Source organism: Balaenoptera ricei, chromosome 13 (genome assembly GCF_028023285.1).
Source record: "Balaenoptera ricei isolate mBalRic1 chromosome 13, mBalRic1.hap2, whole genome shotgun sequence".
Taxonomy (NCBI): Eukaryota; Metazoa; Chordata; class Mammalia; order Artiodactyla; family Balaenopteridae; genus Balaenoptera; species Balaenoptera ricei.
In genome coordinates, this window is record NC_082651.1 from 71,413,192 (window position 1) to 71,427,549 (window position 14,358).

General features: G+C 36.9%; 1 protein-coding gene across 7 annotated transcripts in view; it reads left to right on the forward strand.

The window, feature by feature from the left end:
- The window catches only part of DHX57 (DExH-box helicase 57), a 59,429-nt gene that overhangs the window by 15,393 nt on the left and 29,678 nt on the right, over positions 1-14,358 (forward strand). For 6 of the 7 annotated variants that reach the window (XM_059943554.1, XM_059943559.1, XM_059943556.1 and 3 more), the window contains 7 exons: positions 2,640-2,798; positions 3,806-3,991; positions 4,593-5,431; positions 6,985-7,163; positions 8,955-9,076; positions 10,056-10,251; positions 10,794-10,918. In XM_059943554.1, coding sequence (XP_059799537.1) covers positions 2,640-2,798; positions 3,806-3,991; positions 4,593-5,431; positions 6,985-7,163; positions 8,955-9,076; positions 10,056-10,251; positions 10,794-10,918 — 1,806 coding nt within the window. The remainder of the gene's footprint in view (positions 1-2,639; positions 2,799-3,805; positions 3,992-4,592; positions 5,432-6,984; positions 7,164-8,954; positions 9,077-10,055; positions 10,252-10,793; positions 10,919-14,358) is intronic. The other variant, XM_059943553.1, reaches the window with a different exon arrangement.

Below are 14,358 nucleotides of genomic sequence, written 5' to 3' on the forward strand. Positions count from 1 at the left end.
ACCAGTTAGAAGGTACACTCCAAGTGGCAATTTCATAGGCAATTTAGTATATAAGTCTGGAGTTCAAGAACAAGATCTAGGCTAGAGAAGTAAATGTATGAGTCCTCTAGGAATAAATGTGCTTTAAGGCTATGGGACTGGATGAGATAGGATATAGAGAAGAGGTCTGAACTTTGAGCCCTGGGGCACTCTAGGCTTTAGAACTGAGAGAGATTAGGAAAATGAGACAAAGTAGATTGAGGAGTTGCCAGTGAAGTAGGAGGAAAACTAAGCTTATTTCTGGAAGTCAAGGAATGAAGGTGTTTTCAAGGGAAGTATCCAGTCAGATTGGATTGGATACTTAAAGGGAATCCGCAAGTTGTATAAAAAATGCTTCTAATAGGTCAAGAAAAATGTGTTCCGGGAGTTCCCTGGTGGCCCAGTGGTTAGGACTTTCACTGCTGTGGCCCCAGGTTCAATCCCTGGTCGGGATCTAAGATCCCACAAGCTGCGTGGCACAGCCAATATAAAGAAAAAAGAAAAATGTGTTCTGACAATTGTCCACTGGATTTGGCAATGTGGATAGCATGGGCAACCTTGACGAGAGCTGTTTGGTTTAGTATACTTAGTGTGGAGAAAACCCTATTGGAGTGTGTTTCAGAAAGAAGACGATAGAAAGTGGTGACAAAGACAATGATTTAGATAACCCTTTGAGGGAGTTTTGCTCTAAAGGGCAGGGGAGGGAGGAGAGATAGGACAGTAGCTTGAGAGGGATATGCAGTCAAAGGGAAGATTTTTTTTTTAAGATGGTAGACGTTATATAGCATGTCTGTACGCTGATGGAACTGATCCAAAGGAGAATGAAGAACTGATGATCTGATGATGTAGAGGGGTGGATAAGTGCTGGAATGATTTCCTTGAGGAGGTTAAAGAGATTGTATATACAGTATACAGAGGGACTGACTTTAGGATCAAGGGTGGTTCATCCTTAGGAACTGGAAGGAAGGCAAAGTATAGGGGTTTACAAATAAGAGGTAGGTGAGATGGGAGCATATGGAAGTTCTCCCCCTACCCACCCACCCCCTTTTTTTTTTTTTTTTAATAATCATGAGGAAACAATCAGACAAGTCCAAATAGTGAGAATTCTACAAGACAGCTAGCCTAAGTGCTTCAAAAAAGTCAATGCCAGGAAATAGGTGGGGGAACTATTCTAAATTAAAGGAGTTTGAAAAACAGATAACTAAATGTCATTTTAAGCTAGATACTCAATCAGAAAATCTGTAGAAGACATGATTGAGGCAGTTAGGAACTTTGAATATGGATTATATATTAGATGATATCAATATAAAATATCTCGTGAGTGATAAGAGTATTGTGGTTATATAAAAGTATGTCTCTGTTCTTAGGAAATAACACGCTGAAGTATTTAAGAGTGAATGTGATGCCTGCAACTTACATTCAGGTGGCTCAGCAGAACATGCACGTACATATATGGGGGAGCAGATATATATGCATATATGTGTGTGTAGAGAGAGAAATAAGAAGAGAAGGGCATAAATGTGTGTGTGCATTTAAGTATGGCAACTGTTAACAATTGGTGAATCTTGGTAAATGGTGTTAATTTCTGTAGATTTAAAATGTTTTGAAACCAAAAGGGGAAATAATGAATTTGGGCTAATGTTTCTTTTCAGAGGTTGCAACTAAGTGGTTAAAAACCACAGTCTATTCTATTTTCTCCTTTGCTACCCAGTTTTGCGAGTGTAAGTGTGTGGTTCTTTTCAAAGTCTCAATAATATGTTGGATTTTCAATGCAGAGAAAGTTTCTGCCATTTCCCTAGATTTGTGAAAATGTATAATGAAACATGCCAAGTGAAAAAAAGAAATTTAGTGAGTAAAGTTAAACTTTAGAGCTGATTATTGTTTTAAATATTAATAAGTATCCCTAAAAAAAAAATCTAAATTCCAAAAATGAAAGATTGGTGAAATAAATTCTAGTACCTCTATATGTATGTGTAACCATTTAAAAGTTAAGTTGTAGGAAAATATTTAATTTGGTGGAAATGACAGTTTTATTTTGATAAGGAAATAAAGCAAATTATAAAAGATTATATGTGCTGTACAATTTTATAAAAAATGTATGTGAAAAAGACTGATGTGATTTAAGATGACTTCTGTTTTCTTCTTGGTTCTCTACTTTTCTACAGTGAACATGTATTATTATGATTTTTGTAATCAGGAAATAATAATTTAGGTAAATATTTCAAAAATAGGGCCTAATATTCACAAGATAGGACTCTCAGTTGTTTTCAGATCAAGTACCTCAAATAGAATGAAATATGTACTCTTTGTATGTAGCACATTTCTTTTGAACATCCACTAGTGCAGAAGGTGTCATCATAGCATTACTTTCTCCAGAGGACTTTTGAGTTAGTGAAGCCAGATTTAATGATGAAGCATCGAATCAGGTTTTTCTCCAGCAGTTTCAATATAATGAAGTCTGGTAAATACTGTAGAAAACAGAGAATCTCTTCACATTCATTGTCATCTTTTGTAGGGTATTTGACAGTCCAGTCATGTTGTATACATTTGGGGACCCTGAGGAGAGTGTAAAAGTTCTGCTCACGGATAAATGTGTAATTTTGTTCTTGTGTCCTTTGCAGACCTAGTAACAGTAGCGTGAGCAAAGGGGACGCACACCCCAAATGGAAGCCTGAAGCCAAAGTGCCCCTTCAGACTCTACATATGACTTCTGAGAATCAAGAAAAAGTGAAAGCTCTTCTCCGAGACCTGCAAGAACAAGATGCGGATGTTGGATCTGAGTAAATTATTTTATTTCAGTAAATTACTATATTGAGGAAGATGCATTGGCAGTGTGAGGGTCCTGTGTGTCTTTGGAATACTGTATCAGTACTGATCCTGTAGTGGCTGTATAACTAGTTGAAAGTGAGTCAAGAGAAATACAAGAATAATTATTCAGCAACAGTTTTAGAGTGAGTTGTTTTGCAGTATCTGTGAGCAATGGTACAGATCGCCTTTTCATCTTTACTTTTTCTAGGACAGTGCTAATATGGATTCAGTAGTTGCTTTCTTGATAACCTTTCAAATAAAACCTTGTAGTGAGCAAGTAGAAGCATTGTTCTAGGAGCAAATATTGAGTTGATCAGATGAAGTCTTATGATTGCACTTCTCATGACCATTTGCCTAAGAGAAAGATTGTTTTAGACTTTTGGCTATTTTGCTTTGTGATTTCAGTTGGAGAGGTTAATCCTTTCCATTTGCCAGAATTAATGAACGGTCAGCCATGAACAGCTCAGTTTCCATCCTATCTACAAATTGCTTATCTGTCTTAAATTTAGGAAAGGTGGTTATGCAGCAAAGCAAAAAAAAATAGCGATGGTTTTACGAATGAGAAGAGAGAGAGGATAGCCAAGGCTTCTATAGTTAAGAACACAGACTCTGGGTCGGACTACCTTGGTTAAAATCTCTAGTTGCTCTTTACTTTATAACCTTTGGCAGTTACTAATCTTCTCTTAAATTTTAGTTGATCATCTGAAAAAAAAAAAATAGAGATTCCAGTCTGGCTGGGTTATTGGGAAGATTTTCAAAGAGATAGTACATATAAAACATTTAACATAGTACCGGGCAGGTAATAAGTTCTGTTACTTGCTGAGATATAAATTAATAGGTCAATAAAAAATTAAATCAGTGACTGAATAGTGGTCAGGATTCTCTGTCCTTTGGTTCCTTGAATTAAATTCTTAGACTCTTACTAAATTTTTCTTTGAGGTAAGTAGAAATTAATAAATGAGAATGTTACTTTTGCCAGAAGAGGTGTTTCTGGGGAGGACGAAGATGATGAGCCTGATGATGATGACGAGCAGTACTGGTCAGCTGGACGAGAAGCTTCCCTCGTTCCCGACTCAGATCCTTTGGAATGTGCTGGCTCAGGCCTGGTGGAGCCGCATTATCCAGAATTTACAGTCTCAACACTTGCAGTGCAAAAACTTTCCAGGTTTGCTTTCATCATTTATGGGAAAATTAAAGGAAACTGGAAATGTATTATAAACGCACCTACCTCTCCTTGAATACTTGCGTGTTGTGTGTGTTCCAGCGGTACCTGATACGCCCAGTATCCTCTCTTTTAGGATAGGGAGATGAAGGAGGAGTTAGTACACTTTTTTTTTATATATATATAAATTTATTTATTTATTTATTTTTGGCTGTGTTGGGTCTTCGTTTCTGTGCGAGGGCTTTCTCTAGTTGCGGCGAGTGGGGGCCACTCTTCATCGCGGTGCGCAGGCCTCTCATTACCGCGGCCTCTCCCGTTGCGGAGCACAGGCTTCAGACGTGCAGGCTCAGTAGTTGTGGCTCACGGGCCCAGCTGCTCTGCGGCATGTGGGATCCTCCCAGACCAGGGCTCGAACCCGTGTCCCCTGCATTGGCAGGCAGACTCCCAACCACTGCGCCACCAGGGAAGCCCCTATCAGGTGCACTTTTTCAAGACACAAACCCTGCCTATGTATAGTTATGCCTTCCCATATATGTATTTAAATGAATTTCTCTTTTGAGGTTTGATATTACTCAGTCTTTTTTGTCATCTTCTCACTTGGCAGGTATGGTTTCAACACCGAGCGCTGTCAGGCAGCCCTGAGAATTTGCGATGGAGACCTGGGGGCATCACTGGAACATCTGCTCACCCAGTGTTTTTCAGAGACATTTGGAGAGAGGATGAAGATCTCTGAGGCCGTTGCGCGTATAAGCTTGGATGAGTGTGTGGAACAGCGACAGGAAGAGGCCTTTGCTCTCAAGTCAATCTGTGGAGAAAAATTTATAGAAAGAATTCAGAACAGAGTCTGGACCATTGGATTAGAACTGGGGTATTTGGCGAGTAAATTCCGCAAATCCAAGCAAAAGGAACGTACCAAAAATATACAGGAGACGTCACTTGAAATCTGTAAATTTTACCTCAGAGGAAATTGCAAATTTGGATCAAAGTGCAAATTCAAACATGAAATGCCCCCAAATCAAGTTATTGGAAAAGCAGAAAGAAGTGTAGATGATTCCCATCTAAATGCTGACGAAGATGCATCTTTTTTATACGAACTTGAAATTCGATTTTCTAAAGACCACAAATACCCCTACCAAGCTCCCCTTGTGGCATTTTATTCCACCAATGAGAATCTACCTCTGGCTTGTCGTTTACATATTTCTGAGTTCCTTTATGGCAAGGCCTTGACATTTGCAGAAACTTCAGAACCTGTTGTATATTCTTTGATAACCCTTTTAGAGGAAGAATCAGAAATAGCCAAGTTACTAACAAATACCCATCACAAGTACAGTATCCCTCCTGTGAACTTTCTGCCAGTATCCTCTGGGACCAGAATAAATAATCCTGTCTGTCATAAACCAGTGATTCCAAGTAATTCGTTTCTTTCAAATCAAATTCCAGAAGGTATGTCAGGCACTGATGCGGTGTTGTGGAGGCGGGGTTTGGAATGATGGATTACAGCAATCAGAGGCTCTGAGGGCCGGTATAGGGTCTCCCCTGAGCTGTGACCTGACTTTACTTGTAAGGCCTAATTCTGTCACTGTGTCTGGCTCCCTGAATTGAAAGTTTGTAGTGATGTATAAGTTTATTCTAGCAGTCGAGGGCTGGAAGAACCTTAAAGCATCCTTCCAGAAAAGTCTGTTTCGTGTAATCCATTTGGTTTCATGTGATTACTTCTGTTATTGTATATAGGATTACTTTAAAATGAGTTTTTAGAGATACTTCTCTTTCTATACCACCATCCGTACCCCCCTGCTTTTAGTATGCTAGACCCCCAAAAGTCATTAGGGGATGTCTCTCTTTATGGGTCCCTAAATCCTCAAATAGAGAAATGTTTGTACAAGCCTCTGGCTTCCTCCAGATCCAAGAGTGCCGTACAGATTCTTACATCACAAGTAACCCCCCTTTCAAAGTTCACCGTAGGATCTCTCTTATTTTTTGCCACCTTTCTTTTAGAGCAGCAAGTTTTATTATTTCCCAGGAGTTCCTAGGTAAATGTCAACAGGTAGAGAACAGTGAACCTGCACCGAGATGCAGATGCTGGACAGCCGGCTAGGTTCCCTCACTGGCCCCTTGACTCGCTCCCAACCTGCAGCGAGTTCTAGCACTCAGATGTGTTCCTCAAGAAATGACAAACTGTGTGTCGTGAACATTTTTTTTAAGATAACAGCTTTATTAAGATATAATTTGCACACCATAAAATTTACCCTTTTGAAGTGTACTATTCAGTGGTTTTTAGTATATTAACAGAGTTGTGCAACCATGACCACTGTCTAACTCTGGAACGCTTTCATCACCCCAGAAAGAAACTCTGTACCTGTTAGCAAGTCACTCCTCATTTCTCCCTTCCCCCAACCCCTAACAACCATGAATCTATATTCTGTCTCTATGGATTTGCCTATTCTGGACATTTCATGGAAATGGAATCATATAGTAAATATGTGGCTTTTTGTGATTGGCTTCTTTCACTTAGCATAATGTTTTCAAGGTTCATCCATGTTGTAGCGTGTATCAGTACTTCATTCCTTTTTATTACTGAATACTATTCCATTATATGGACATACCACATTTCATTTATTGATTCATCATATGATAGACATTTGGGTTATTTTGTGTCATGGAATTGTAGGTACACTTGCAAATATTTGAAACTTTCAGTTAATTCCTGAATGTACAGAGTCCACTGGATTAACAAGGCAGGGCATGATTTTCTTTTCTTTGTTTTTAATTTGGTTTAATCAAAGCCACTTACACTTGATTAAAGTTTATTTGGAGATGCATTTTAAGTTCTTTAGCAGTAGAAGTAGTAGTGTGGAAATGAATGAACTTGTTTTATTCAAGCTTTAACTTTTTCTCCATTTATGATTTTTTTGTTGTTGTTACTTTGTTAGATAGTGACTTTTCCTTGCTAAAGAAAGGGCTCTATATTGAAAACGTTTCCTTTTATCCCCTTCAAGTTGAAAAAGAATCAGAGCCTGAGGAGGAGACAGATGAGGATGAAGGTCCTGCACCAGTTATGGTGGAGAATGAAAGCTATGTCAACCTTAAGAAAAAGATTTCCAAAAGATATGACTGGCAGGCAAAATCAGTACGTGCTGAAAATGTCAAAATCTGCAAGCAGTTCCGAATAAAACAGGTAGGGTATTCTGAGAGAATAGCTAGCATTGTCTCCCTAATGTATGGATGAAGGGATTAGGAATTAGGAAGCTTTGGCTACTCTCTATGGTATACTTTCAGTTCTCTTTTACTCTGATTTGTCAAAGTTTCTGCATGCCACAGCAAACTTGGATGCATGTTCTAGATAGTTTTGGAAAATCCAATGGCTGATGAAAATGAAACACATATATACCAAATATTCTGAGAATCATGTGGCTTTGTTACTATGATAGAAATCTGATAAGTGAAAGGAAAAGTAGTACTGTGATTTACATTAGAAATAACAGTATAGTAAAGGAGAAGGATAAGGAGGGACTCTTACCCCATTTCAAAGGCTCACAGGATAAATAATTTGCCCACAGTCACATAGCTGGTAAGTGGCAACACAGGGTTTCAAGCTAATTCTCTCTGTTTTCAAAGTCCATGTTGTTTTTACCCCATTCAGGGGTAAAAATAAGATTATTTTAAAAGAACTCATAAGGGAAGTATTAGGGCAGAGTTGGATGTAGGATAAAGACGAGTTGCTTAACCAGTTTGGGGATTAGATTAGATGCTATCTAAGGCCCTTCCGATTCTAAAGTTCTGTGATTCTGATTTTTGACAGAGTGTATATATAACACTAGTACATATATACTGCAACACCCATAGAATGTCAAATTGACTAGAAAATCGCGCCATAAATAATAAGATGGTGGAAATAAAAAATTACACATTCAGTTTGAACAGTGTGTTTAGAGGTGATAAAATTACATGCAGAAAATGTGTATTTTAATATAAATGTTAGTATAAATTTCTTACGTTAGTCAAAAATACATCCACAGTTTTAACCTACAGTACAATGTTTATAGCATTGGCCATTAGATGTCAAACTGAGTTACATAGATGTGGTGATTGGCCAAAAAGAACCCTTTAAATGAGGGAGTACTCAAAAACAAAACAAAACAAAAAAAAGATGAGGGCGTGTCAGAAGGACTCAGGGATCAACCTGGAAAAGCTCCCAATGGCCAAAATGAAATAATGAGAGCAAGAAAATAAATTGGATTATATCTTAGGTATTGGATATACAGTATTGGATTATAACCCAGGAATTAAAAAAAAAGAAATCTATAAATCCATACCAGTTTATTTTTATTTATTTATTCTCGACAGATAAAAATTGTATATATTTAAGATGTTGAAAAAAAAAAAAAAGAACCATTTAGTGAGTGCTGTTACTGTTAGTGATTTTGGTAAAAATCTGATACTGTGTAGAACTACGCTGTGTTGTATGGTAGCCCTTAGCCACGTGTAGCTATTTAAAGTTAAATTTATTAAAATTAAATAAAATAAAAAATTCAGGTCCTCGATAGCACTGATCACAGCTCAAGTGCTCAACAGCCACATGGAGCCAGAGGTTGCTATGTTGGACAGCGCAGACAGAACATTTCTATCGGCACGGAAAGTTCTGTTGAACAGTGCTAGTATAGAGACTTACAAAAATAGCTGGATAGGTGCTAAGCAAGAGGGGTTATTTCTCTTATAAGATCCTTCAGTTCATTCAGATGTAGGAAAGCCACACAGATCCCACAGCTTATTCTGGCTGATTCTCTGAACAGCCTTCTGACTAAAGTCACCAGCATCCAACCCCCAACAAATCTGCACTTTCTGTCTCTAAACAAATTGGTGAAGAAAGAGCAGAAAGGGTAGGTCTAACTATGGGATTCCACATTCAGAGCTTTGTGAAAGGTGATTGAAAGTAACCAAACTGATGTCTTATCTTTTATTTTATTAGGCCTCCAGACAGTTCCAGTCAATTCTGCAAGAAAGACAATTACTCCCTGCTTGGGAAGAAAGAGAAAACATTCTTAAATTGTTGAGCAAGCACCAAGTGCTTGTTATAAGTGGTATGACTGGGTAAGAATGTGATTTGTTTGTAATGCAGCTTTCATCTATAAATACAGTGTGTGCCCTGGTTACCACCACCAATTCTACTTTTAAAAAAAAACAGTTGCTGGTGTTATTTGTGCTTTTTCCTGTCAAATATTAAATAATATTTCACAGAGGCAAATAATGTGGCAACTGTAGCCAATAGAGCCAAATTACAAAAAACAAACAAAACTCAGAAATTTAGGAATTTATAGATATTGTATACCTCTGCCTTAACATGATTTTAAGGCAAAAGGCCTAGCTGAAGGCTTTTAACAAGGCCCATTTTAAAATGTAAAGGACAGTTCCAGAACATTTAGCTTGAAACTTCAGAAATAAATTTTCTAAATTTATTCTGATTTCCTTAAAGCTTTTGTTTAAGAACAACTTAGGGTACATTATTTTTCCTGTTCCACACTCTCCATATGTTATCCAAACCTATTTAGCAGGGACAAGTTGCAGGCTTAATCTAGTTCTGTATTCAAGGGTCTTCAGTTTAATAATTACATTTGTGCCCAGATTCACAGATATAGTAGTAACTTTGTATCTTCCAGTTTCTTATCTTTTTAACCTCAGTCAGTACTTTGGTATAGCCACAGCAATACCACACCAATGGGAAAAATATAAAGTATTTTAATAATCATAATACTCCTGTTTCTTTAGAATTCATATGTAGAGTTCACATTCCTGGAGGCATTTATAGACCTTAACCTAATGTTTATTCAGTAGTCCCAGTTTTACAAATAATAGTAAACTATTATTTGATTGCCCTGTTAACCTAAGTGCAAATTCCTAGGAGTTATCAGCTGTAGGTTATAGGTCAGTAGGTAGGGTTAGAAGATAGATGAAGGTGAACAACTTTTATTCTAGTTAGCTTCTTACTTTCCTTATTGGATATGATTGCTTCTTTAGTTAACTAGAGCACTTGAAAACTCTTATTTTAGGACTTATTTGTTTTGACATACAGATGTGGGAAAACCACACAGATTCCACAGTTTATTCTGGATGATTCTCTGAACGGACCACCTGAGAAGGTGGCTAACATCATCTGTACCCAACCCCGACGAATCTCTGCGATCTCTGTCGCCGAACGCGTTGCTAAAGAAAGAGCAGAGAGAGTGGGTCTGACTGTGGGATACCAGATCCGGTTAGAAAGTGTCAAGGTTTGTATGCTTTTCTTATTTCCTGATGACAGAAATTTACAATTTTCAAGTATAAAGCGCCCTTGGGGTCTGGAGATTCTGGGCAAGTTGGAATATATACTTCAATAGGGCTGAAGTCCTTTTAGAAATATTTTGGTTTAAACTCTTATTGGGGTGTACTTAATTTCCTCTGTAAAGACCTTCTATTCTTTATTGGCAGAAGTGACCTAGTAGGTGCTGCTTTGTTCCTAAACTGGGATTTAATCCATTTAACCAAATATGGAATGAACAAAGGCAGAATTGATTTCATCACTCACTGTTATTTTTATGTTTTATAATAATTTTTGAATGCTTTCTATGAGTCTTAAAATTTTGATGTAAAGTAGAAAAGCTTTGTTGTTGCCAGCAAGAAACTATGCATTTAGTTTCTTGGTTTATATTAAATAGAACTGCTGGTGTTTTCAGTATTCTTTATCCCTATCCATTAAAAATGGCTTTGCCAGGAAAGTGTTTCCTTTTTTCAGAAAGTTCATTAAAGCTTTCTATGCCCTTTTACGTGTAAGTCCTCAGCCACCAGACTGTTATACTGCACCACAGGAGTGCTGCTAAGAAGGCTAGAGGGGGACACAGCGCTACAAGGAATCACCCATATCATTGTTGATGAAGTCCATGAGAGGACAGAAGAAAGGTAAGGCAAAGGTTTTCCAAGTGCATACCCACACACATCAAATGAAGACATGGCTGAGAGAATTTTATTCTGCTTCCAGTTAAGTTCCTAAGAGCTAGTAATGGTAATTGCCATAGAGAAGGCTTAAGCTAGAGAAGAGGAACTGCCTTCCTGGTCTCCAGGGTCTGTGACACGAAAAATGCTAGGAGAGCACATGTTCATCACTGGAAGAGTCATCCTATTAGATGGACATCGTCTAATAAGAGGCAGCATGCTGAGCTGGGTGCTGTACTTAGCAGGAATATCAGATGTAATGCATGCTATAGCTGATGGATTGGTCAATATGTGCTTCCTTCTTTGTGCATTTGGTCAGTCATTCAGTCCTGACATTCATTCATATATTTATTGAGCCTGCATTAAGTGCCAAGTGGCCTATTAATTGCTGGGGATACTGTAGTGAACAAACATATATGTTTCCCCTTTATCTCTTATGGTCTGATAGGAAAAACAAATAATGAACAGGTAAATAAATAAGTAAATAACTACAAATTGGAATAAGTACCATAAAGGAATAAACAGGATGCTGTGTTTGGGGGGAGAGAGCCATGAGATAGTCAGAGATTATATCTCTGAAGAGATTACATTTAAATTAAAAACAGAAGTGTGAAAAGGAGTCTTATGAGACATATGAGGGCAAGGTCATCATTTGCAAGGACTCTGCAGTGGTAAAGGGCTTCATGAGTCCAAAAACTGGAGGAAGGCCAGTGCACCTGATATGTAGTGAATGAGGGGAAAAGTGACAGCTAAAAAAAGCAGGAGACTATGCACCATTAATAATAAAGCATTTGGATTTTACTTTAATGGAATTGGAAGTCATTAAAGGGTCAAGGTATAAAATCAAAATTCTCAATATTTTAAAATGAAGGGCCAGGTAAATAGATGGCATTGATCATAGTTTGTCGTGTAGATCATGCTCTAAAGTAGTAAAAAAGTAGTGGGAAAAAGAGAGATGATCCTGTGCAAATCATGAGGCTTTCCCAAAAAGGACTATATTATTATAAATATCTTGAGAAGAAGAAAGTCTGAGTAAAGTTGATGGGCTGACAGAGAAGCAGAAAATAGATCATAGCAAAACTAAAAAAAAAGAAACAAACGTGAAAAGAGGTCCCAGCTATTGCTGATAAAAAGTTTTTAAAAAATGAACAGGGAAGACATGTAAACAGAAGACTATTTGTTAGAAGAAATAAATACACTAATATAGTAGTAATTAAGAAATATAAAGAAATTTGAAACTAAAGAAAAATATTTTTATATAAAAAGAATATATCAGGGAATTCCCTGGTGGTACAGTGGTTAGGGCTCTGTGCTTTCACTGCCGGGGCCCTGGACTTGATCCCTGGTGGGGGAACTTAGATCCTGCAAGCAGCACGGCGTGGCCAAAAAATTTTAAAAAGAATAGATCAAACTAAAAAATATTTCTTAGAACAAGACAATAATAAATTTTAAATAGCTATATAGAAAACACTGAAAATCTTTGAGGGGCAAATAATCTTTACATAGAGACTCCAGAAAACAGTAGGGAAAAAAATAAATGGTAAATAATGTCATTTTGCACCTAAATGTTAAAATGAACTTTTGAAAGAATTTATTTTAACAGAATCACTGAACAACCTGGAAGAGGGAATCAAATAAAACATTCAACCAAACTAATAATATTTAAATGATTGTATTGTAAAAATAAATTTTTAATTTTAGGGGAAATTAAATCCAATGTAATTTTGAACATAAAGAATAGCTTTGGGTTTCATAACATCTATACTTCCACAAACTCAGTGAAACTGGAAGATAGCACTGGATCTGGTTCCTGGCTGCAATGATGCTCTCAAAAAGAGATTTTTATAAAACCTAATGACCTATAGAATATCAACAGTTATAAACAAAGTATTTTCACATCCAAATAAAGATAAATTACACACTGGAGAAGGGAGATTTGAGCATTTACAAATACCAGTCTTTGGAAATGGAGTATACAAATTATAAGAAAAAGTAGGGGAGTATTTGCTAGCTCTGACTGAAAAAGGCAGAAAATAGGGGGTGGTGGTGTGATGAATTGGGAGATTAGGATTGACATATATACACTAATATGTATTAAATGGATAACTAATAAGAACCTGCTGTATAAAAAAATAAATAAAATTTAAAAATTAAAAAAAAAAAGTAAAATCTAGGAACCAAGATCAGTTAAAAAATAGATAAGATAAAAGGTTGAATATAGAAAAATTATAATTATATTTGTTTAAAATTTTTAATACATTTTCTGATCATAGAGATAATGACATTATTCTGACACATTTAGGCAATATTAAATGTCAAGAAGAAGAATTTCTGTCCCTTATAGAATTGCTAATTACATGTTAACAATTTGTTCTGTTTTCTTCTGGGAGTATATTGGGAGTTAGCAGAGAGATGTATATCCACAAACACTATTGGGATTATATAGTGCTGTGTGCTGCATTTGATCTAATATTTAATATGACAGCATGAACTGTCTTTGAAATTATTGCTAATAATTGCATGAGGAAATTCTAACGTGTGGATGTACCATAAATTACTTAACCATTTACCTATTGTTATATTATTTTCCTTTTCCCTAAAAAAGAAACAGAATAGTCATAAATGTAATTAAATTAGCTCATTGAAGAAAACTAAGTAGTTCAAGAATATACTCATTAAAAATTCAAACAATACAGATAAAGTGAAAGTCCCCTGTAACACTCCCAAACCATTCCCAGTCCCTGCCCCAGAGATAACTACAGTGATCAGATTGGTGATATGTCCTACTATACATTGACATATATGCTTGCTTTGTCAGAAATAGGTACTTTTATTTCCAGACCTTTTTTTTCTTATACAAATTATATATTCATTTAGTAAATTAACAAACATTTATTGAGCACCTACTATATCCCAGGCAGTGTTCTAGATACTGAGTAGTATCTTGTAGAACAAAATAACCAAAATCCCCATCCTCATGGAGCTTATATTCTAGTGAGAGAGCCCAACAATAAGCAAGATAAAGAAGTAAAATATAAAGTATGTTTGTTAAGTGCTAAGAAGAGAAAGGGTAATATGAAATGCAAGGGAGGGGAACATTTGAAATTTTAAACATGGTGGCCAGGGAAGGCCTAGCTGAAAAGGTACATTTTGAGTAAAGACTCCAAGAAAGTGAGTGAGTGAGCTACCTCTTGAATGTCTGGGAGAAGCCCTTTCTAGGCACATTAATAACATGTGCAAGGGACCTGGGGTCCATGTCTGAAAGACAGCAAGGAGGACAGTGTGGCTGGAGCCAAGTGATAAAGGGGGAGAGCGACAGGAAATGAGTAGTGAGGGTACAGATCATGTCACATAGGGCCTCGTTAGTGAGGACTTTGATAAGAAGTCGTTGAAGGATTTTGAGCAGA